General features: G+C 29.2%; 2 protein-coding genes across 7 annotated transcripts; both read right to left on the reverse strand.

Moving 5' to 3' along the window:
* Positions 1 to 605: 605 nt before the first annotated feature.
* On the reverse strand, positions 606 to 22079 carry LOC115717592 (uncharacterized). 6 transcript variants are annotated; one of them, XM_061102386.1, is made up of 10 exons: positions 8669 to 8830; positions 8446 to 8535; positions 5787 to 5856; positions 3819 to 3899; positions 3671 to 3735; positions 3143 to 3544; positions 2615 to 3030; positions 2379 to 2529; positions 1733 to 2289; positions 606 to 959 (listed from the first exon to the last, which is right to left on the reverse strand). In XM_061102386.1, the coding sequence occupies exons 6-10, from the start codon at positions 3353 to 3355 to the stop codon at positions 767 to 769; spliced, it is 1530 nt and encodes a 509-aa protein (XP_060958369.1). In that variant the 5' UTR covers positions 3356 to 3544; positions 3671 to 3735; positions 3819 to 3899; positions 5787 to 5856; positions 8446 to 8535; positions 8669 to 8830; the 3' UTR covers positions 606 to 766. The 6 variants fall into 6 exon arrangements, with proteins under 6 accessions (XP_060958369.1, XP_060958370.1, XP_060958374.1 ...); XM_061102387.1 differs by having other exon boundaries at positions 3819 to 3904; XM_061102391.1 differs by lacking the exons at positions 8446 to 8535; positions 8669 to 8830 and adding an exon at positions 21936 to 22079.
* Positions 15309 to 18693, reverse strand: LOC133030400 (uncharacterized). The gene is made up of 5 exons (XM_061103137.1): positions 18610 to 18693; positions 17443 to 18258; positions 16356 to 16544; positions 15804 to 16250; positions 15309 to 15639 (listed from the first exon to the last, which is right to left on the reverse strand). Exons 1-5 carry the CDS (start codon positions 18691 to 18693, stop codon positions 15322 to 15324), a joined length of 1854 nt encoding a protein of 617 aa, XP_060959120.1. The 3' UTR covers positions 15309 to 15321.
* Positions 22080 to 23314: the final 1235 nt, after the last annotated feature.

Consider the following 23314-nt stretch of genomic DNA (forward strand, 5'->3'; position numbering starts at 1 on the left):
TGTTTACCTTATTTTAAGGCACGTTGTTTACCTTATTTTAAAGCACGTTGTTTGCCAAAATTAACATATGTTGTTTATCTATTGAAATATTGTTTACCTTATTTTAACGCACGTTGTTTACCTAAATTAACACACGTTGTTTATCTAATGAAATATTGTTTACCTTATTTTAAGGCACGTTGTTTAAAATTTTGAATAAATTATTATTTGTGAAATATTCATATAATGAAAAGGTGAGCAACATGCCTTAATTTGGGTAAAACAGCGTGTCTATATAAGACATGTTGTTTACTATACTTTAGGCACGTTGTGTATCTAATAAAGCATGTTGTTTACTGTACTTTAGGCACGTTGTGTATCTAATAAAGCATGTTGTTGACCTTTGATTTAGAATTCAAATGAGAGTTTTAGCATTAATTTATAATGTAATTAAGTTATGTTTGGCTGTGTTGTGAGTTCTGTCATAATCATGTGATACGAATTGTTCTGTTTTATCTTTGATGTCAACATATCATTGGAGTGTAAATTATTTTAAGGCATGTTACTTATCTAATATTAGAAATCTTTCTAGACAAACATTATTCCTTAAAAAAGGTAAACAAAACTAACAGACAAAACTAACCATGCTTGTTTAAAACTAGAAATAGAAAACTTACATCTGTCCAACAACTCAAACAACTAATCGGTTTGAAACTAGAAATTGAAATCTGTTTTGTTAGATAATTTTCACTAAACCAACACGAAAATGAACCATCTGGAAACACTCTCACTGATCATATTTGCATATTTGAACTGATGGAGTTTTACAATCATCAATCAATTTGATGCATGCATGGTCCCAAAATTCTATGGCCATTTTTCTTCTCATGTCTTCAACATTGTTTTGGCTAATACGGAAGTGAGACTCCCCCATCATCAATAATTCAACAAATTTGATGAGGTAAACGCCACAATCAGTTCTGAAAAAATACGAACAACATAGTCAGTAATTTTAATAGTGGATTAATAAATGCAACATAAACGTCATGAGATATGAAAAGCTCATCTTATCACTATGAATCTAATTTTATTTTCTGTTGTATTCAAATAAATATCTCATTTAGTTTTATTTTTTAACTAATTAGTCATTATTCGAGATCTTAATATTGTAGGAAACTTAGTTGTTCTCTATGTTTAATATCATATAATACAAACTTAAATAACAGTAAAAAAATTATCCAAGGCAAAACAAAAGTAAACAAATTATACACATACACATATATTTCATCTACAACATGAATTGTAATGCATTTAATATGTCAATGAATCAAATTTGATTAGATCGAATTAAATTTAAAAGTCCTTAATATAGCCTAAAAAATTTGAAAAATGTGAGTTAGAGATGCTGTTAGATACAACAAACTAACAAACAAATATAACTCTTATGAAAAAAACAACGCATCCAAGTCTCAAGTAAAGTCTTTTATCAAATTTGAGTCAATGAACAAGAGAATGCAAAGAACTTTAAATTTTAAAACATAGCATACTTATACATTTTAACAACATGTCAATTGTTTAATAAAAATTTCAACGGCAGATTGTCAAGTAATTACAAGATCATATCAAAATAGAGCAAATGATGAGAGAATCAGCACAACAACAAGAAGCTTTGTTATCAAAAAAATAAGCAGCAACATAAAGCTTATTTTCTAATATATAAAGAAAGCAACAAGCTTTTAATATCACAACTTACTGGTTTCCTTGGTGAGGAGCATCAATCCAAACTAACTTGAATTCTTCATGACCAACAGCGTATTGTTTACGTTTTTGATGAAATCCCAAATGCTCAAGAATGAATGGAAGAACTTTGCAGTAGTTTCTCACATAATTTTTTATAGCTTCATCATTGGCCTTATAAAATGAGTCATAGATATAGATAATTCTTTCATCTATTCCTAAAACACCTAGAAACCAATGAGCTAAAGAAATACCTCCTTGAAGACACAATGGCATAAAAACATGATTAAGATCCACCCATGGCTTCGAAAACTCTATACAATCTCCTTTAATCATATTAATCAAGATTTTTATTGAATGGCACGGATGCTTCATAATCTCACCTTGGTCAAACTTTTTTATATCTGAAAATATCTTCCTTAAATGAATTTCATCCAATGAACTAACATCCCTACAAACTTGACCCATGTAGAAATCAAAAAGACAACTTGTTGTAGTGCATTTCAAAAATGAAGGGCAACATCTATGGTATAATGCTTTCTTTCGCAAATAATACAGAGATGTATCAACATGCTGAAAAAGGAAAAAAAAAATAGTAACCAACAAGATTTAAACATAACCCATCGATTTAGAAAGATAAAACAATTATAAATAACACTTACTTCATCTGATAAAAGACCTTTAGCATCATATATATCGAAGAACCACCTCTTCCTTGTAACATGTGTTGTACCCAATTTGAACTTCTTTCCACTTTGAAAAGTGATAATGTCATTTTTTCCAACAAATGGAGGAGAAGATGGAGAATTCTTGCTAAAAAGAAAACAATTGCAATTAGTTTTTTTTTTAAAAAATGAACTAAAAATATATACATATAATAAATACGCAAACAATTTACCGTTTCATGTTCATGCCTTTTGAATACCACTCTAAGAAAGCATCAGCTACTTCCTTTGAAGGCATAGCTTCAAAATCACTATCAAATGGAAAGTTGCCTGAGAAACAATTTATCTTCTTTTCTGGTGTCAAAAATGTTGGAGAAATATCAACATAATTTGGATGGGAGTCGACTGGAGGATCACGATTGGGATGTATATCATTTCCTTTGATTACAGTTGTTTCAACAAGTGTTGAAAACGAAGGTGGTGAAGCAATAATTGTTGGTGGAATTTCTGCACTTGAAGAATGATAGACGGAAGTCATGTCCTCCTTGCTCGCTACCGAAAAATACGACTTTTGTACTTTTTTATCTTCATTAGATCTTTTTCTCTTGGAAATTTTCGGTCGCTTTTGATAAAAGAATTTATTGTCATCCTACATAGGTAAAATTTATGTTAGTCATATATCATTAAAATAAGAAAATAGAAAAAAAAATTGAAAACACATAAAAGATGCATAAAGGTAAATGAAAATTAATAGTTTATACTTGTATGACAGCTTTTAAAATTGATGGAGAAGGAGCAACACAATCTGGACTGCTAAGAACGATTCTCCCGGATTTTAAATCATTGATGCACTCCTCCAAGTCCTTTTGTGCAGCCAATTTTTTCTCTTCCACTTTAGTTCTTTCTATGTCCTTCTCTCGTTGATTACACAATGCTCGGAGAAGATCTTCGACACGTTTGGCATCATCTTTCATTCCAACGAGATCATTAATATTTTCACGAATCTCATCTAATTTTTTTCCAAGAATAGAAATTTCTTTCCTACGCTCAGAATACTCTATCTTGTTCTCAGAAAGCTCCTTCCTATTCTCAGAAAGCTCCTTTCTATTCTCAGAAAGCTCTTTTCTATTATCAGCGACTTCCTTTATATTCTCAGTAATTTCCTGTTAAAGATATAAGAGGGAAGATAAATATATAAAAATGTTAAAATATTTATGAAGAAAACAATAAATAAACAAGAAAAACAAAATTAAAGATCAAATTTAATGTTCAGACAAATTAAAACACACCTTATAAAAAACACCTTCTTCATTGGTACTAAATGTTGTATTTTTAGCAGCACCTTTGGCATAACCTATACTAAATTTTTATTAGAGACAAAGAAAATCCTATAAAATTTAGTTGCACAATTTTTGATAAGGTGTCCAATTTTATTACCTTGGAAAAAGTCAGTCCCTTTTGATAAGGTGTTGATGATTTTCTTTTTTTGTACTTCCTGTTATATTTTCTCGCCATACCCTGCACTTGAACGACAAAATACAACCATGTCACAAAAAATTATATTTCATGTAAGTTTCGTAAGTAGTGAAGTGTACTACAACTTCATATGGCAAATAATCCATCTAATAACCACAAAAACTCAACAAAAATAATATTACTTCTACACACGCAAAAGTCTTAAAATTCAAAATTAATATTTCAATTTTGGCTGACTGGCCTAAAGGTCAGAAAGCTTCAATTTTTTCAATTGTTGTTGAAATAGTTCATATTGTTTGTTCCTATGTCATTGTTTGTATCTAGCTAGTTTTTCAATTGTTGTTTACCTAAAGAAACATGTTTTTTTACCTTATTTTAAGGCACTTTGCTTACCTAATTGGATGACTTTTTAGGTAAACATCATTCCTTAAAGAAAGGTAAACAACATGCCTTAATTTAGGCTTTAACTAATACACAGATGTTGCCATAGTCTGTTTAATGATATTTGAATAAAGCAAAATACTAAATATGCATCCATTATTGCCACTGTAAGACAAGAGAAATATGTACCTGTAATAAGAGATGTAAGAGATAATCATAACAATAAATTGCCACTTGGAAGAAAAATTTCAAGGACATTGAAAATTCTTTAAAAGTCAATCAAAACATTCAGGGTTTAAACACCACCATTATAACCAACACCAAAAGCAAACAGACATTCAAAATAGCACCAATGCTGTCTAGCACCACCACAAAGTGTGATAATGCTGTTGGTACATGTATCATCCTACATATTTTAAACCTGCTACATCACATAGTTATAATAAAATTTACTGTAGATGGTTAAAGCAGAAAATATGTAACAAAGCTAAAACAAAAACACAACAACCGATTTTTCGTTGTTCAATACTTTTTTGAGGGCCAACGTAAAAACTCACAAGGATGGCTACTACATCCTCCTATGATGTTAGCAACAAGAGGAAGTAGCCAAGTGTTTGTTGCAACTGTCGTAACAGTCAATGACACCTAATTGGCTAACCTGAGATGACAAGAAGCTGACTAGGATATCAAATACAAAACCAACACGGAATAACTATATTCTGTCTACTTATATTAAACAAAGCTTCACAAAAAATACAGTGTTGTCATTGCCCATGCTTGATTTGAATGAAGCAAAATGCATCCAACAATTTTATTATAAGAGAGGAGAATAACATGCAATTAATTAGAAACAAATTAAATGAAGCAAAATTCATCTAACAAAAAACCAAACAGTGACTCAATGCGTAATATTGTCACCATCATGCAGAAAAAATAATATTTGGTAATTTACAAAGCAAAATGAATGAAGAAAATTTCAACAATAGAGCATTATAAGATATTGAATTAAGAGGAGATGAATAGTCAAAGAAAGCCCTCAGATCTCATACCAAAAATGGTCATAACAGCATAACATTAGACTTTTTCATTCAAATAGATATGTCATATAATTGTTGTTTACCTAAAGAAACATATTTTTTTACTTTATTTTAAGGCACGTTGCTTACCTAATTAGATGACTTTTTAGGTAAACAACATGCCTTAATTTAGGTAAACAACGTGCCTAAATAACGCATGTCGTTTACCGTACTTTAAGCACGTTGTTTATCTAATAAGCCATGTCGTTGAACTTATTTTAAGGTAGTAATCATTGTTTACCTTATTTAAGGCATGTTGTTTACCTTATCCAGTAATTGTAAATTAGTGTTGAACTCCAAAGCCAAAGATGAACAATTGGTATATTTATTTATACTACTTATGCTATGTATTCATATGACTCCAACTTAATTTAATAATTAATATATAATTTTCATGTTACTACAGACAAATTTTGCAAAATGGGAACCTTGGCATGGAAAATTTGGGCTTTATTACCCATGGGGAAAGTACCTTCAACTTGGTGACCACCTTAGAGAATTGGCTTCCTCTATCATTTCCTTGACAAGTTGTCTCCAATACTCTAAACAGGTATACATCGTGAGCATTAATTAATTGCATAATATATATAAATTTACAATATAGTTTTTCAAATACATATCAAATTATGTATTAGTATCAGGTACATCTAATTGTTATGTACATTTGGTACCTTATACACAAAAGTTTTTTCATCATTACAACAACTAATGTGTTCTGTTTTAAATGTATGCAACTGTAAATGGGTGCCTATTCTGTAATGTATGCAACTGTTTAGTAATATAAATTTCTGTCAAAATTAATTTTTAACTGGGTATATATTGTTAAAACAAGAATCTGTTAATATGTAATATGTAAGATTATACATAGCCAAGTTTATGCAGTAATTTGAAACCCGAACATTGTTGTCAAACTTTGGTACTGTAAGTTTTTTTTTTTATTATTTTTTTTTTATTTTTGCTAAACGTATGTTTTAGTTTTTTCATGTGGTGCTATTTTAGTTTTTTTTTTCTTTACTACTGAAAGAGAGTCATGATGCTATCTTGATCTTGGTCTCAGTATGGTCTTGATCTTGGTCTCTGTTTTATTATGATTTATTTTTGTGGAGCAACAAATAATATTAATATGATTGAATTATATAAATTCATATTTAACTGAAAGTGAGCTCCCCAACTAGTCTTCTAGTTATGCTTACTGAGAAAATTGTTTTGGTTGCAGGAAAAATATTTTGACGGGTTGGAGACTGGAGACTTGAGCTTATTCCTCATTGTGGAAATTTTGGTAAACCCAGAATTTGCAGTGTATAAAGTTTACAACCAAATAATTGAGATCATTGATTCTTCATCACTTGAAGTCTTATTTCTCAGCACAAGATTATTCAAGTTATTTTTCAGCACAAATAATTTAAGAGGTGTTTTTGGGTAGAGTAATGGATAAGATGAAGATGATGGTTTTTAGTGGAAATGTAGGACAAAAGAGTTTAGTTTTCCAAACAAGAAGTAGTTTGGGACATGGCCTTTCTTGATGCAGTACAAGACAAACCATACTGTGCTAGTTTACAACCAATAAATCCTAATCCACAAACAAAATAACACAAATAATGTCATACATAGCTCTTCATAACAAATTTATACATATATATTATGAATTAAGGTTTTATTTAATCTCATTCTTTGATCTGTCTAACTCTTTTTTTTTTCTAATATGTAATGACCAAATTAATTCAGCTATAATATGCATGTGCCTCTCTCTTAATTAATAATACTAATTAAGTAGTAAAGTATGTATAACAGCAAAATAAAAGAATTTTGTCATGGAAATGGAACATAAGATCAAAGGAAGTGTGCATTGAACTATTTCAGTTGCAATTATTTTTTTAATTTCTTACTGTTTTATTTCTCCCACCTAGTTTTACACACTTTGCACTACAAAGAGATTATATATTTCTCTCTTTCAAAAATTACCAAATAGAAAAAGATATAAGAAAGTGAGAAAATTTCAAATAAAAAGGAGCCATGGTAATGACAAGAATCTCAAATTTCAAAACTGTGATGAGAATGAAGCATAATCCAGATGAAAAAAATTAGAAATTCTTCTTGCACACTCTTTTACTTTTGAAAGGTGAGTTTCTTCTTTTGTTATTATAATGTTTATATTTATGATAATTTAAAGCTATCTTTTTAAGTTTGACAACAAAATAGAGTAAACAATTACTAATATTATCTCATGAGGATCACTCAAAATAGAAGACAAAAGAATGAAGTATAATTCACAAACTGTGATATTCTCTACTAACCCAACTACTCTATTCTGAATATATTCCTTACAATTTTTCATTTTTAATAATAATTCTCATGACTCAATATATAAAGTGATTCTTGTTTTATCTTTTTCTGTACTTATATTTATAGTGAAGGTGATTCTCTATAAATATATATCCATTACAAAACCCAGAGTTAGAAGCTTTAGAGAAATTCCATAGAGACAGAAAATCCACTTGGGAGACTATCCAATAACTTAATATAATCACTAGCTACTATAGATAATTATTGTAGCTGCCATTAAATTCTCACACCTAACTAACTAGCTTATTGTAATTACAGCTTGATGTTTGTATTTTGTGTAAGCTATACTATAATGGAGTTCTTTAAATAGAAGAAAATCAACACATTGCAAAGAGACTAAAGATTACAACTAAGAGATCACAATAACAAACTAAACCCATCATTATATAGACAAACCTTGTTCTTTCTTTAAAGGCATAGCTGAAAAAGTTGCAGAAAAATATTTATAATATTTATGTGAGTATATAAGCTTAGTTAGTAGTTTATGTGATAGAATTTCATTTGACATGGTTAATAGTGTAAATTTTTTTCCCTTTTGTTTTTGAGATCTAAAGTGTTGTCAAGTAGTTGGGGAACTCATGGCGCAAAATCATTTAATCAAACATAGATAGTATTTTAAATGTGCATTACGTATTTTATTGAGGCATTTAATCAAACACATAAAAGGCATGAGTGCATCCATTAATGACTAGATGCTTCTACCAACATTAAAATTCCTATAAGAGATAAAACTTGAATAGAAACTAAACAAAAAGGTGAATATAAAAGATAAAAAACTTCTCACACACCTGAAATGATGAGATTAGAGAGTGAAGAGTTGTAGTCTAAAAATTGGCATCAAAAAGGAAGAGCAAGGTATTGCACATCAAATTTTATATCTAGAAGAAAAACAACATTTGCATATATAAGAATTTGTATAGCTCACCTAATCATTAATGTGGCAATGATACCCAAAATCTTGGGACAAAAAAAAATTGAAAAATATTGAAAGTTTTCATATTATAAACTTACATGGCTGGTGTTGATGAGTGAGAAATGAAAGAGTAGCTACTAGGAGTTGAAGGAAAAATGAATATAGAGGAAATCATTAACTTGGCTGGTTGTGATGTGGGTTTAAGGAAGAGGCAAAGGGAATATGATAGGGTAAGGCATTTCATCAAAAACAACTAAAGTTTTTTTTTTTTTTTGTCAAATATTTTGCTTAATTATTAAATTGGCTCCTATTTATCAAATAATTGATTTTTAAACTACATTTGTTGTCCAAAAAAAAATAAAAGACTAGAAAAAATTTATATATATTATTGGGATTCTATCTCTTTTTAATTTCTTTTTTTTTTCAACATATAAAATAAATAGTAAATAATAAAAACTTAAGTTGATTGAAAAAAATAAAATATTTTTTCAGTTTAATTTTCTAAAATAAATTTAAATTTAATTTTATATTTTTATTGAATTTTTAAGTAATATTATTATTTTTAAAATATGAATTTGTAAGTATAAATAAAATTAAATTTAAAAATATTTTGTCGTTGTAACATAAATGACCGAAAGAGGGATATTTTACCTACACTTTAAGTCTTAACAAAGTCTAAGCTTATCATCAAATCATGCATAAACTTTTTCTTATATTTAATCAAAATAGTAGAAGAAGTGAAAAAAATTATATTATTATAATGTATTAATTATGTAACAACACTTATAAAGAACAAAAACCATAATAAAATATTAGATTGGAAATAGGAATAGATGTTAACTAATATAGATATGAACACCACTATCATTGAAAAAGATAACAATGAGTCCAAAAAACACAGTTTAGGATGGTGGTTTACCATTTTAATTATAAATTATGTTTTTGATTATTTTATTTAAGGAATTAAGTTTACCTAAAATGGCATGTTTACCATAATTTAAGATAGTGATTTACTATTTTAATGATAAATTAAGGTACCAAGTTTACCAAAAAATAATAATAAGAACTTAAGTTGATTAAATAAAAACTTAAAATGAAAATTTTGAAATTTAAGCTAATTTTCAAAAAAAAAAAAAATTAAAATGAAATAATTTCACAAAACCAAAAAAAGAAAAAGAAAAACTTAAGGTGAACAATATGTTATTTATCTAATTTTAGAATAGTAGGTCACCATATTAATGATAAATTATATTTTTGAATTACTTTCCCTTATGCACTTAATTTACTTAAGCATGTTGTTTACCTTACTTTAGAATGGGGGTTTACCATTTTAATGATAAATACATTTTGAATTACCTTATTTAAGTCACTAAATTTACCTAAAAAGACATGTTTACCATAATTTCAAGCAAACATTAACTTGCTGAATTTCTTAGTAATGCTAATAAGGCAATCCTATAGTATAATGTATTTTTCTCGATCTCACAAATGCACCAATTAGTTAGATAATAATTAAGGAACAAATGAGATATTGATTCATTAGCAGAACCACACATCATACAATTTTTATCAAGACAAATTTTATACTTCAAGAACCAGTCTTTAGTCTGAAGTTGCCCAAAGAGCGTAGCAAGCCAAAAAAATAAAATGATGCTTTGACAAAAAAAAAAAATACCTTGAGATAATGTAATATTTAATTGAGAGAAATTGATTCAAATCTATTTGATTTTTTAATTTTTTTTAGTAATTCCACCAATTCGCTTCTAAAAGGTAAACATTATGAATCCACACCCATAAATAGAACTATAAAATTAAGCTTGATAGGATCAAACTTATTATAATGGATACAAAGAAAGTGGGGAAAATGAAATTGAACAATAAAATTAAAATGAGGCACTAAGTTTACCAAAATATAATAATAAAAGCTTAATCTAATTCCAAAAAAAAAAAAAAGCAAACTAAAAATTGTGTCATTTAACAACAAAGAATTTGTTTAGACAATGACTCCTAGAAAATAAATTATATTAAAGCATTCAAAATAAAAATTAATAATTTTTTGCAAAATTGCTATCTTGTATTACTCAATTGGTTTTAGTAAACCTTGAATGTCATTCAATCAAGTACCTATTCCAAAAGCATTCCTTAAGTATATAACAAAAAAAGGAAACTAATATTAAGAAACTATAAAATGGGTTAAAACTAAGAAGTTGTACTTTTGTTTTAGAATAACTAGAAAAAACACATATGAAGTATCAAAAAATTGATACTTGTTGAATGTTGAGTCTGTTATATTATTTTATATAATATAATATTTAGATTAAATAATTAAGTTGTAAATAATTAAGTGTGACAAAGTATTAATTTTGTCAAATTGTAACATACATTATGGAGTTACAAAATGTATGTAGAATGATCACAAAATAGGAGTTGCAAATTCTTTAAATTGATGATCACTTGAATATGTAACTCTCATCTCTTTTTCACTCTTAAATTAGTAAAAGATGTTACTAATTATTTATGAATGTGAATGAATGATAGCTATTAAAAATATAGTTGTTGGAGACTTGATTTATTCATTTATAAGGTGTATAAATGGTTCAAAATCAAGTGGGAATGATTTGGAGCACTTTGGAAAAGAATTGGCCAAAGCTGAAAAAATGGTAACTAGTAACTAGTAACTAGTTCAGCATATTATTGCCCACGTTTTTGAAAGTTTGAGAGCCTTTGTAACAGCCCAAAACTCCTCCAAATCACCCAATTAATAACATAAATGCCCAATTTATGATTGGTAACATCCAAGGGCTTTATGGTGATCATTCATGTTCATATGAGAGTGAAAACTCTATAAATAAAGGCCATATTGTTCACTTGCATAAAAAAAGGTGGTTGAAACCATTTGTTGTGGTTAGAACCTTGTGAGGATATGCTCATCCTTAGACACTAGGCTGAGCATATGAGGCTTGATAAATCCTTAAGAGCATTTCTAGAGTTTCCCTAAGTGTCCATATGAGGGAGGAAATGACTTTTAGGACAAAGGTCCTTGAGCCTTGGTCAAGCTTTTTGTGTGTTATCCTTCTTCTTTTCTAGATTTCTTGTAATCTTGATGAAATACTTTTATTTGTATTTTGAGTATTTTGATTGTAATCCTCCTATTCTCTCTTGTAATGAGAATTTTTCCAACAATCTAAAAGTCATTTCTATGGCATATTCTTCTTTCTAAAAGACATGCCATGGAGGTCAAACAATCAAAGAAAATTATCCATGAGGGAGAGCATCAATCAAGATCATGAGAAGAAAAATAATGTGGTAAGAGATTCAAGCCATCCATGGGTAAGCATGGTGGATTTATTTTGTGATATCTTATTTATTTAATAGTAATATATATTAACATATTCATATGATGAGATATGATATTTTGGTATAAAGTTTTTACATGTTAATATATATGATATGTGTATATTATATTATTATATATAGTGATATATAATATTATAATTGAGATTATAACATATTATTACATATAATATGTGAGAGATATATATATATATCATATAATATGTGACATATGTGAGTTATATGTATATTATATGATGAGCATGAGATATAATTACATATATATATTTGTGATAATAAATATGTAGAAATAGTGATTTCTATATACATGCATACATGATATATATGTTGTGTATATGCATATTAATGTATTTGTATGTTAATATATATGATATGTAACATATATATATTTAATTGTGGAATTAATATTGATATTTTGTATATGTTATTTATGATAGTATGGTAACATATATACAATATTAATTAATATAAAATTATTTGAGAGTTATAATTTTATGGGAGTTATATATTAATTTTGTGTATTAATATATGTATATAAATTATCATATTAATATATGTACTATATAGTATGATAATGGAGATGATCATAAGAAAAATGTGTTCATTCTATCATTATTATTGTGAAACTATATTATGATTAAAGATAGTTACTTGGAAATGAAGTTCCATTTTGGTGATAATAATCTCATTTTATGAGATAAGAAAAAGTGAACTATGTGAGTTACACTTTTTTGTGTTTGTTCATTTCATAGCAAGAGCATAGTGATCAAAGTGGATCTATATTGTGAAATGAGCTCATACAATTGGAAGGACAATTTTATACTCAAAGAAAGTGGATCATTGTGGATTCAAATAATGAGATAAAAGATTATAAAATTGGAGAAGCAATTTTGAATCTTAAAAAGTAAAGTGGTGAAACAAAATTGATGAGAAGTAATTTTGTTAACTTTGGACTAATCTCAATGAGGAGATAACCATAAAATTGAAGAAACAATTTTATCATTATGTGAATTTTGTGTTATCTATTAACAAATTTTAAGTATAATTTTGTTAATAAAGGACAAATAATGGATAAAATAATTCTATTAATTTGTAAGTGGTATTTGGAGAGATTATCATGTGATATCGAAAGGTTCATGATAATTTTGAGTGCACATTATTTTGAAAGATAATGTGTAGAGAACAAAATAAAATAAAGAGATTTATTTTAAAGTGATATGTGGTATTTTAACTTTATGGTTAAATGTGGGGGTGAGATTTGAGTTTAATCAAATTTATTGAGAAATTATTGATTATATATATGTGGTTTTGAATTTAATATTCTAAATTAATATTTTTCTATGTGCATATGTGAAATTTTGACATATTTAGTGTTAAAATTTGGTGGTAATAATTTCATGAAGGAAATTAAATTTAAGATAGTGGGGGTGCATACTCCAATATGAGAAGTTTAGACATATTGAGTGTCTAAAACTAAAAATGTATATATTTGAGATATATGCTTGATGTCTTAAATATAGTATAACTTTGACATGTTTGATGTATAAAGTTAAGTGTGTAATTTAGACATGCTTGGTGTATAAATTAATGTTTAATTTTGATATGCTTGATATCAAAATTATTGAGAATTTTGAGTTGTGTGAAAATTAATCTTTTATGATTGAATTTTCAAAGCTTAAGTACTTAAGGAGAAAAGTGGTCACAAAGTGAACACTATATATTTGGCTAGCATGATTCGTTTGGAATCAAAAGTGTGAGGTTAACAAATCGCTTAATCTTCATACAAGATTAAAGCATGAATTTCGAGGGATGGGACCTAAACTCTCTTAGCGTTTTGCTCATTGATGGTAACCTATCTTAACACTAGTAAAAATCTAGTCTTAAGTTCAATAGGTAATAACAAGTCAATAGAGTGAATGTGGTACTTAATTGTCCCATCTATAGATGAGTACATGTGGTGAAAATTGAGGGTTAAAACTGAAAGGTTTTTTAATGGAGCTTAAGCTTAAGAAAACTCACTTAAGCTTAAGAAAGTGTAAGTATTGCGAGACACTAAAACTCCACCTATATGGACTAGGGGTGGTGCCGCCTCTTATGAGAATTGGGAGTTATTCTCTAGAAAGTCCACGAATTGGATTTGTGCACATGGCCATTAACGGTGCAAAAGCAATCCATAAGGTTCTTGAGTGAACATAGCAAATGTGTGTGTGTTATCACCGGTTTGTTATCAAGAAATAGTGGTTCAATGCTACGGCAACCAAAATTTCGATAAACTTTGTGGTAATTACACTAAGGTAAAATTCAAGTCGAAAGACATTTTACACTATGCACAAATGCAATGGTTTCTATTAGAGTGAAGTTATTTAATCAAGTGGGGGAATATTATATTACTCCATAATATAATGTTTGATTGATTAAATAAAATGTTGTGTTACAAAATTATTTGCTACAAATGAGATATTATTTAATCTAGTGGGGGAATGTTATATTATTTTATATAATATAATATTTAGATTAAATAATTAAGTTGTAAATAATTAAGTGTGACAAAGTATTAATTTTGTCAAATTGTAACATACATTATGGAGTTACAAAATGTATGTAGAATGATCACAAAATAGGAGTTGCAAATCCTTTAAATTGATGATCACTTGAATATGTAACTCTCATCTCTTTTTCACTCTTAAATTAGTAAAAGATGTTACTAATTATTTATGAATGTGAATGAATGATAGCTATTAAAAATATAGTTGTTGGAGACTTGATTTATTCATTTATAAGGTGTATAAATGGTTCAAAATCAAGTGGGAATGATTTGGAGCACTTTGGAAAAGAATTGGCCAAAGCTGAAAAAATGGTAACTAGTAACTAGTAACTAGTTCAGCATATTATTGCCCACGTTTTTGAAAGTTTGAGAGCCTTTGTAACAGCCCAAAACTCCTCCAAATCACCCAATTAATAACATAAATGCCCAATTTATGATTGGTAACATCCAAGGGCTTTATGGTGATCATTCATGTTCATATGAGAGTGAAAACTCTATAAATAAAGGCCATATTGTTCACTTGCATAAAAAAAGGTGGTTGAAACCATTTGTTGTGGTTAGAACCTTGTGAGGATATGCTCATCCTTAGACACTAGGCTGAGCATATGAGGCTTGATAAATCCTTAAGAGCATTTCTAGAGTTTCCCTAAGTGTCCATATGAGGGAGGAAATGACTTTTAGGACAAAGGTCCTTGAGCCTTGGTCAAGCTTTTTGTGTGTTATCCTTCTTCTTTTCTAGATTTCTTGTAATCTTGATGAAATACTTTTATTTGTATTTTGAGTATTTTGATTGTAATCCTCCTATTCTCTCTTGTAATGAGAATTTTTCCAACAGAGTCTTTAGTGATCACGTTATCTTGCGCCCTTTGGTTTATTCAATGGCTCAAATGGAGAAATAAGATAGCGGCTTAAGGTTGTCTTCCTCTTTCTTTTACTACGTAACACCTTCAATGTTTCACACAACGGCTCATTTTCATTTTCCGAAAATGATTGAGATAAAAGATTGAAGGTTGGAATATCATCATCGCTCTCAATTATTGCTTTTCCACTTTTGTTTGCCTCTACAACTTCTTTATCTTCATCATTGACATGATCCATGCTTCTAGATCCCTCATTTGCTTCCTTGTCTTGTTGTCCTTCTTTCATTTGATGAATTTTTACATTAGAATCCTACAAATGAAAATAAGATACATGTCATTGTTATTTGATAGATAAAATTATAAAACATAACATAATGAAATATGGTCATTTTGTAAATACTATACATACTTGCAAAAATATAAGAAAACTTTGATAAGAGAATATTCAAATTGAATTAGATTCAAAAAAATTACCTTTAAAATCTCTGCAACATTAGGATGACAATCTGGACCGCTAAAAACAGTATTACTAGATTTCAATTCATTTGTGCACTCGTGAAAATTCCTTCGGGAAAAAGTGTTTTTACTTTCATTCAAAAAGACAAGATCTTCGCTGCTTTCTTTAGCATTCTCTTTTTCTCCACAAGTTCTCTTCTCTGCACCACCATTCTCCGCTAACCATAATACAAGTTTCTCAATATTTTTGAAACTTGTCTTCAACTCGAGAAGATCTGTAAAATATTGCATGAACACATCAACTTGTTTTCTCACGGCAGCTATTTCATCTTTTAATCCACAATTCTCGTTTGTTATTTCAGTAATTTTTTCTCTGATTTCAGCATTTTCTTTCTTAATTTCGACATTTTCTTCTCTAATCTCAACATTTAATGCTTTAAGAGAAGCACTCTCTTTCATTAAATCCTGCAAACATATAAGAGGCAAAACACAAAATCTTTTATAAATTTGTAAATAGTATGAAAAGACTAAAAAATAATAATATATGAAATAAGAAAATAAAAATAATACCTTTAACAAAATGGTGTGTTCATCTTTATTCATTTTTAGACTAGAAGAATGATGATTTACTTCAATCTCTTTTTGCAAATTTGTCCTTCTATCATTCATTCTTGGACTAGAAGAGTCGTGATTTAATCCAATTTGCTCAGCGGTTGTACTTCTATTATCATCCACAGGAGCCAAAGGAACACAAGTAATCTATGATCAACGATATAAGAATAAATTTTTCAATGACTAAAAATGAAGTAGTAGCAACTTGTAGTAGTAAGCAGAGAAAAAAAAAAGAATCAAACAGAAGTATATTGTCACTTTATGTTGTTTCCCTCTCTGTGAGATTCCTAATATGGAAAGAACCAATCAATCAAAATTCTTACTAGAATGAAATCTAACAATGCCCACCATAAAATTATATCACAATAGGAAAAGGAAAGCATTTTTGTCAATGGTGGGAGTGAGGAGAGGCCCCAATCACATCATGTGTGTCTCTTTTTCTTTTTAGTTGTTCATATAATTGGAGTCAAGGAAGGCACTAAGTCAAAAATATAAATATTTTATGTATAAAGCAAGTAGTTATTACATTCATATTATGCTGATTCTAAGCTAAAGTGACATTATTAAATGAGTGGTAACAACTAAGTAGAGCACATATAAATTAAGGAGCCCAAACATTTGATGACATAAGATGTGATATGGGTTTTATCAAAAAAATCAAAAGTGGTGTATATAACATAATTTCATTGTATTCATTATTTAAAAAAAAAACTTGTAGTTTAAACAAATTTGTGAAATGATAAATTAAGCCACAAAATTAATCTTCGAGGTACTAGACCACTAACAACAAGTGTGTAGATTTTTATTGGATATTTTAACTTGAATTGGGTCTTTATTTTATGTTGTTATAAATTGGGAAACCAAAAAAACAACAAACAAACAAATAAAATTTTTCCATAAAACCCCAAAATAATGTATGAAATTGAACATAAGTAATTTAAGATCAAAGATAGAAGATTAATATCATATGAAAAAAAAAACATGAAATTGAAAATAAAACAATTAATAATTGCAAAAAGAACATAGACAATATAAGAATACACACCTTATTTTTTCCGAAAACTTCTTTCCAAATTGTTTTCAAGCGTGAGCTACGCTGCAAGTTGGTCATCTTCCAGTTTAAAATTTTAGGAATGTTATTTCCAACCTTAATTGCAAAAGATGAACCTAAACTTGGAAGAATTTCAAAGCCCCAAACTTGAAAAGCTAACGGGAATCCACATATCTCATATCCCGTTTTTCGGCGATTCAAAACAGGAGAAAGACTGTTAACTGTGTCATTGAAAGAACGACGACCCCAAGGATACTTTTCAAACATTTGTTCATCATCAACCAACTTCATAACAAAATTGTCTACATGACATTGGCCACGCTTACTTTGTAAAATATTCTGCACAATGAAAACCTTTGTCAATTTTACAACATCATCATCATCATCAATTCGGGTTTTCATAAGACATTCTGCCAACTCTTTTCTGCTAATGGATTCATTGCCAGAAAAGTACTTGTTGAGTAATCGATTTGGGTGCTCAATGATATCAGAATCTGTGGGAAATTCATTGCAATTCAACCCTGTAATGATGCCAAACTCAACAATACTGAACTTCACTTTGCTGCTGTTAAAACTTAATTGAAGCTCATTCCCATTAGAATTGCACTCTTGATGAAGTAAGAGAGAGTGCATAATCATTTGTGCTGGTTTGAGAGATTCATCCAAATCAAAAAGATACCCAAAACATGACTCTCTCAACTTTTGTAGCTGTAAATCGCTTAGAAACTCTTTTATACAATTAAAACCGTGCCAATGACATGTAACATGGATGCGAGAATCATCAGAAGAAAATTTTTCAGGACCTACATCCTACATATAAAGCAAACATTGAAAAACAACTAAGATCAGAAAAAAGGAAAAAAAAAAGGTTTAAAAGAACTATTAGCATCAATTACAACATACATTAGAAACTACACCTACCAATTACAATAACAATTTCAAAGGTTTATGTATCAGCTTACTAAATATAAAGTGCAAAAAATAAAAGTCAAAATAAGTCGGCAAGGCAATTAACATATGTTTTTGTACATAATTACTAATGCATATTCATCTAATTTTTAGTGCACATATACAAAGCAAGAAAAAAAGAATCAATATTTCTTCAAACACATAAAATACATTAAGTATAATAAATTTTAATTTATAAAAAAAAAAATATACCTGAAAAACAACATTCTTTTTTCCACCACGATGACGACTTGATGAAGCTCTTCGCGCTTTCTTCATAGGTGATACTTTCGTCATATCTATAACAATAAGACAAAACACAATACTTAAGGCTAGCAATAACAATAACAACATATATGCTTATGCTTGTGGTGCTCAACACCCATGCAACTTCCCCAACACTTTTGTTGAAAAGTTATTTGTGTTATATCAATGTCTTTAAGCAAAGCAATATGTGACAATGTTGGAGAAGTTGAAAAAAAAAAAAGAAGAGAAAACTTAATAAAAAATTTTGTTGATGGTGCTCAATCATCGTGACAAATGAGCGTAAAAGGAACTACTACTATATTATTATGAGTCTTTAAGCAACTAAACAAGTTGGAAAAGAAATAGCATATACTATTGTTTAAAAGCAATTATTTTTTTACCATGAAACTCTAATTGTAGGTTCAAAATTAAAAAACAAAATTAACTTGCTACGCTGCAATAGAACAGCTTCACGACTTTAAAATTGTCCTCGTTAATTGATACTGAGCTGAGTTGTTTTAGCACAGTCTTCTTTGGAGACTTACTAATGATATAAAATACAATACTGGATTGAAAAATTAGTACTAACCATTACTAGTCAACAAACAAATAAAATAATTATGGTCATATTGGGAGTTTCTTTACAGAGCCTAATTGGTATAATTATGGTCCTTTAGAAATTCTTATGAAGCAAGATAGCATGAAATAGCTTCCTCACAACACACACAGTAATCTGAGTTATCTGTCATAATAGGTCAAAAAATAAATACATAAGAAATAAGTAGCATGATTTCAAACGAATTAACTTTTGCACCCCAGTATCAACACTGCACAACACATCAAGATCCAAAAGGTTCAGTATTATCAGTGGTTTCTTAGTTTATAAATAAAATAAACTTAAGAGAAGGTAGAGCCTCATATGCAAACCTCCATGAAATACAGCATAATGATCAAATGTCTCTTTTAAGAAAACTAATCAATTTGTGTGCAAAACATGATGAAGATGAAGATGATGGTTTTTAGTGGAAATGTAGGACAAAAGAGTTTAGTTTTCCAAACAAGAAGTAGTTTGGGACATGGCCTTTCTTGATGCAGTACAAGACAAACCATACTGTGCTAGTTTACAACCAATAAATCCTAATCCACAAACAAAATAACACAAATAATGTCATACATAGCTCTTCATAACAAATTTATACATATATATTATGAATTAAGGTTTTATTTAATCTCATTCTTTGATCTGTCTAACTCTTTTTTTTTTCTAATATGTAATGACCAAATTAATTCAGCTATAATATGCATGTGCCTCTCTCTTAATTAATAATACTAATTAAGTAGTAAAGTATGTATAACAGCAAAATAAAAGAATTTTGTCATGGAAATGGAACATAAGATCAAAGGAAGTGTGCATTGAACTATTTCAGTTGCAATTATTTTTTTAATTTCTTACTGTTTTATTTCTCCCACCTAGTTTTACACACTTTGCACTACAAAGAGATTATATATTTCTCTCTTTCAAAAATTATCAAATAGAAAAAGATATAAGAAAGTGAGAAAATTTCAAATAAAAAGGAGCCATGGTAATGACAAGAATCTCAAATTTCAAAACTGTGATGAGAATGAAGCATAATCCAGATGAAAAAAATTAGAAATTCTTCTTGCACACTCTTTTACTTTTGAAAGGTGAGTTTCTTCTTTTGTTATTATAATGTTTATATTTATGATAATTTAAAGCTATCTTTTTAAGTTTGACAACAAAATAGAGTAAACAATTACTAATATTATCTCATGAGGATCACTCAAAATAGAAGACAAAAGAATGAAGTATAATTCACAAACTGTGATATTCTCTACTAACCCAACTACTCTATTCTGAATATATTCCTTACAATTTTTCATTTTTAATAATAATTCTCATGACTCAATATATAAAGTGATTCTTGTTTTATCTTTTTCTGTACTTATATTTATAGTGAAGGTGATTCTCTATAAATATATATCCATTACAAAACCCAGAGTTAGAAGCTTTAGAGAAATTCCATAGAGACAGAAAATCCACTTGGGAGACTATCCAATAACTTAATATAATCACTAGCTACTATAGATAATTATTGTAGCTGCCATTACATTCTCACACCTAACTAACTAGCTTATTGTAATTACAGCTTGATGTTTGTATTTTGTGTAAGCTATACTATAATGGAGTTCTTTAAATAGAAGAAAATCAACACATTGCAAAGAGACTAAAGATTACAACTAAGAGATCACAATCACAAACTAAACCCATCATTATATAGACAAACCTTGTTCTTTCTTTAAAGGCATAGCTGAAAAAGTTGCGAGAAAAATATTTATAATATTTATGTGAGTATATAAGCTTAGTTAGTAGTTTATGTGATAGAATTTCATTTGACATGGTTAATAGTGTAAATTTTTTTCCCTTTTGTTTTTGAGATCTAAAGTGTTGTCAAGTAGTTGGGGAACTCATGGCGCAAAATCATTTAATCAAACATAGATAGTATTTTAAATGTGCATTACGTATTTTATTGAGGCATTTAATCAAACACATAAAAGGCATGAGTGCATCCATTAATGACTAGATGCTTCTACCAACATTAAAATTCCTATAAGAGATGAAACTTGAATAGAAACTAAACAAAAAGGTGAATATAAAAGATAAAAAACTTCTCACACACCTGAAATGATGAGATTAGAGAGTGAAGAGTTGTAGTCTAAAAATTGGCATCAAAAAGGAAGAGCAAGGTGTTGCACATCAAATTTTATATCTAGAAGAAAAACAACATTTGCATATATAAGAATTTGTATAGCTCACCTAATCATTAATGTGGCAATGATACCCAAAATCTTGGGACCAAAAAAATTGAAAAATATTGAAAGTTGCATATTGCCTAAGTCTTCTTCTACCACAACTTTCAGTTGCATAAGTTGCATATTGGGACCAAAAGAGACTAAAGATTACAACTAAGAGATCACAATCACAAACTAAACCCATCATTATATAGACACAACAACACCCAACGAATAATGTTGCATATTGCCTAAGTCTTCTTCTACCACAACTTTCAGTTGAAAATTTTGACCAATATAAATCTGTAATAAGGGAAGATAGGCATAATAATGAGGGGATGGTTGATAAAGAAAATCAAATGTTTGAGTAATAATTACTGAACTACATTATAACCAGTAATCAAACAATGGAAGGGGTAAGAGGAAAGGAGGCACAAACTTAAAAGATAATTCAGAGGATATAAAATGGAAATGAAATTTACCTAACTTTGATATTGCAGAAAGGATGATGCAGAGGTACGAAATCGCCGGTGGTGGAAGGGGCTGGCGACGAAGGAGGAGGGCTGAAATCGTAGGGTGGAAGGGGCTGGCGATGTTGAATGGAGGAATGAAAGTGGTGAGGAATGGCTACTTTGTTGCAGTGAGGAAGGTTATTAGAGAGGGTATATTGGGAATGTTACAAATAAATGAAGGTATAAATAAAATAGATAGATAAGGAAGGTAAAAATGAAAGTAGTTAACCCAAAATGGGTATAGGATGCAATTTCCTCAACTATAAAATTACAAAAAGTGAGGCCCAAATCCATACTGCCATGGCCGACCACTTTTATAGGAATTATCCTCTGATATTTTCATTATTTTAATGCCAAATAATTCAAACCTAACCCTAGTGGAATGCTATAAATAGATGGTGAAGGCTTCAGGAAAATTACACTTTTCATTCAGAAAAACCTGAGCCTCTCTCTCTCTACCTTGGCCGACCACTCCATCTCTCTCTTCTTCCTTAAGATTTCAAAACACTTAGTGATTAGAGTAGTGCCCACGCACAACAAGTGATACCTCAATCATAGTGAGGAAGATCGTGAAGAAAGACTTTCAGCAAGAAGGAGTTTCAACACTAAAGAATCAGAGAAAGAGATCCAGGTTCAGATCTTGATAATACTCTGCGACAGAAAGGATACAAGGGTTAGAGATCTGAATGGAAGGAGTCATATTATTCCGCTGCACCCAATGTAAGGTTTACTCAACTTTATATGTGTTTATTTCATCGTTTTAGAAAGTTCATATTTAGGGTGTTAATCAACATACTTGTGAGTAGATCTAAGATCCTGGTAAAATAATTTCCAACAACTGGCCTTAGAGCCATGGTAATTGATTTGCTTGCAAGAAATTTGGACTTTAAAACGATTGTTTGATGTTTTGGATGGTATCATGTTGTATTGAGTGTTATTTGATGATTGATTGATGTTTGTGAATTTTCGTGAAAAATAATTGAATATCTGTTTCTAGAATTATTTTTATTGGATAGTATGGAAAAAATTAAGCAAGTTGCTTTTTTACAGAACTCAATTTTGATTTAATTTGAATTAGTTATGATTTTTTGAAGTTTCGGAAAAAATTAGGGTCGTGCAACAGGGCTTACGCGCGCGGATTTCATGCAAATCCCCCTTGCGCCGAGGTTTCTCGGCCCAACACCCCTATTGCGCGCGCGGACGTGTATGCACAGCATACCGTCCGTACAACTCGCATTTTTTTCGTTTTTCTTCGATTTTTCATGCTATTTCATGGATTTGACTTCCGATTTTTTGTGTAGTTCTGTATTTATACATTTACTATTCCTAATTCAATTCTAATTATCATA

The sequence above is a fragment of the Cannabis sativa genome, chromosome 8, assembly GCF_029168945.1.
Source record: "Cannabis sativa cultivar Pink pepper isolate KNU-18-1 chromosome 8, ASM2916894v1, whole genome shotgun sequence".
NCBI lineage: Eukaryota > Viridiplantae > Streptophyta > Magnoliopsida > Rosales > Cannabaceae > Cannabis > Cannabis sativa.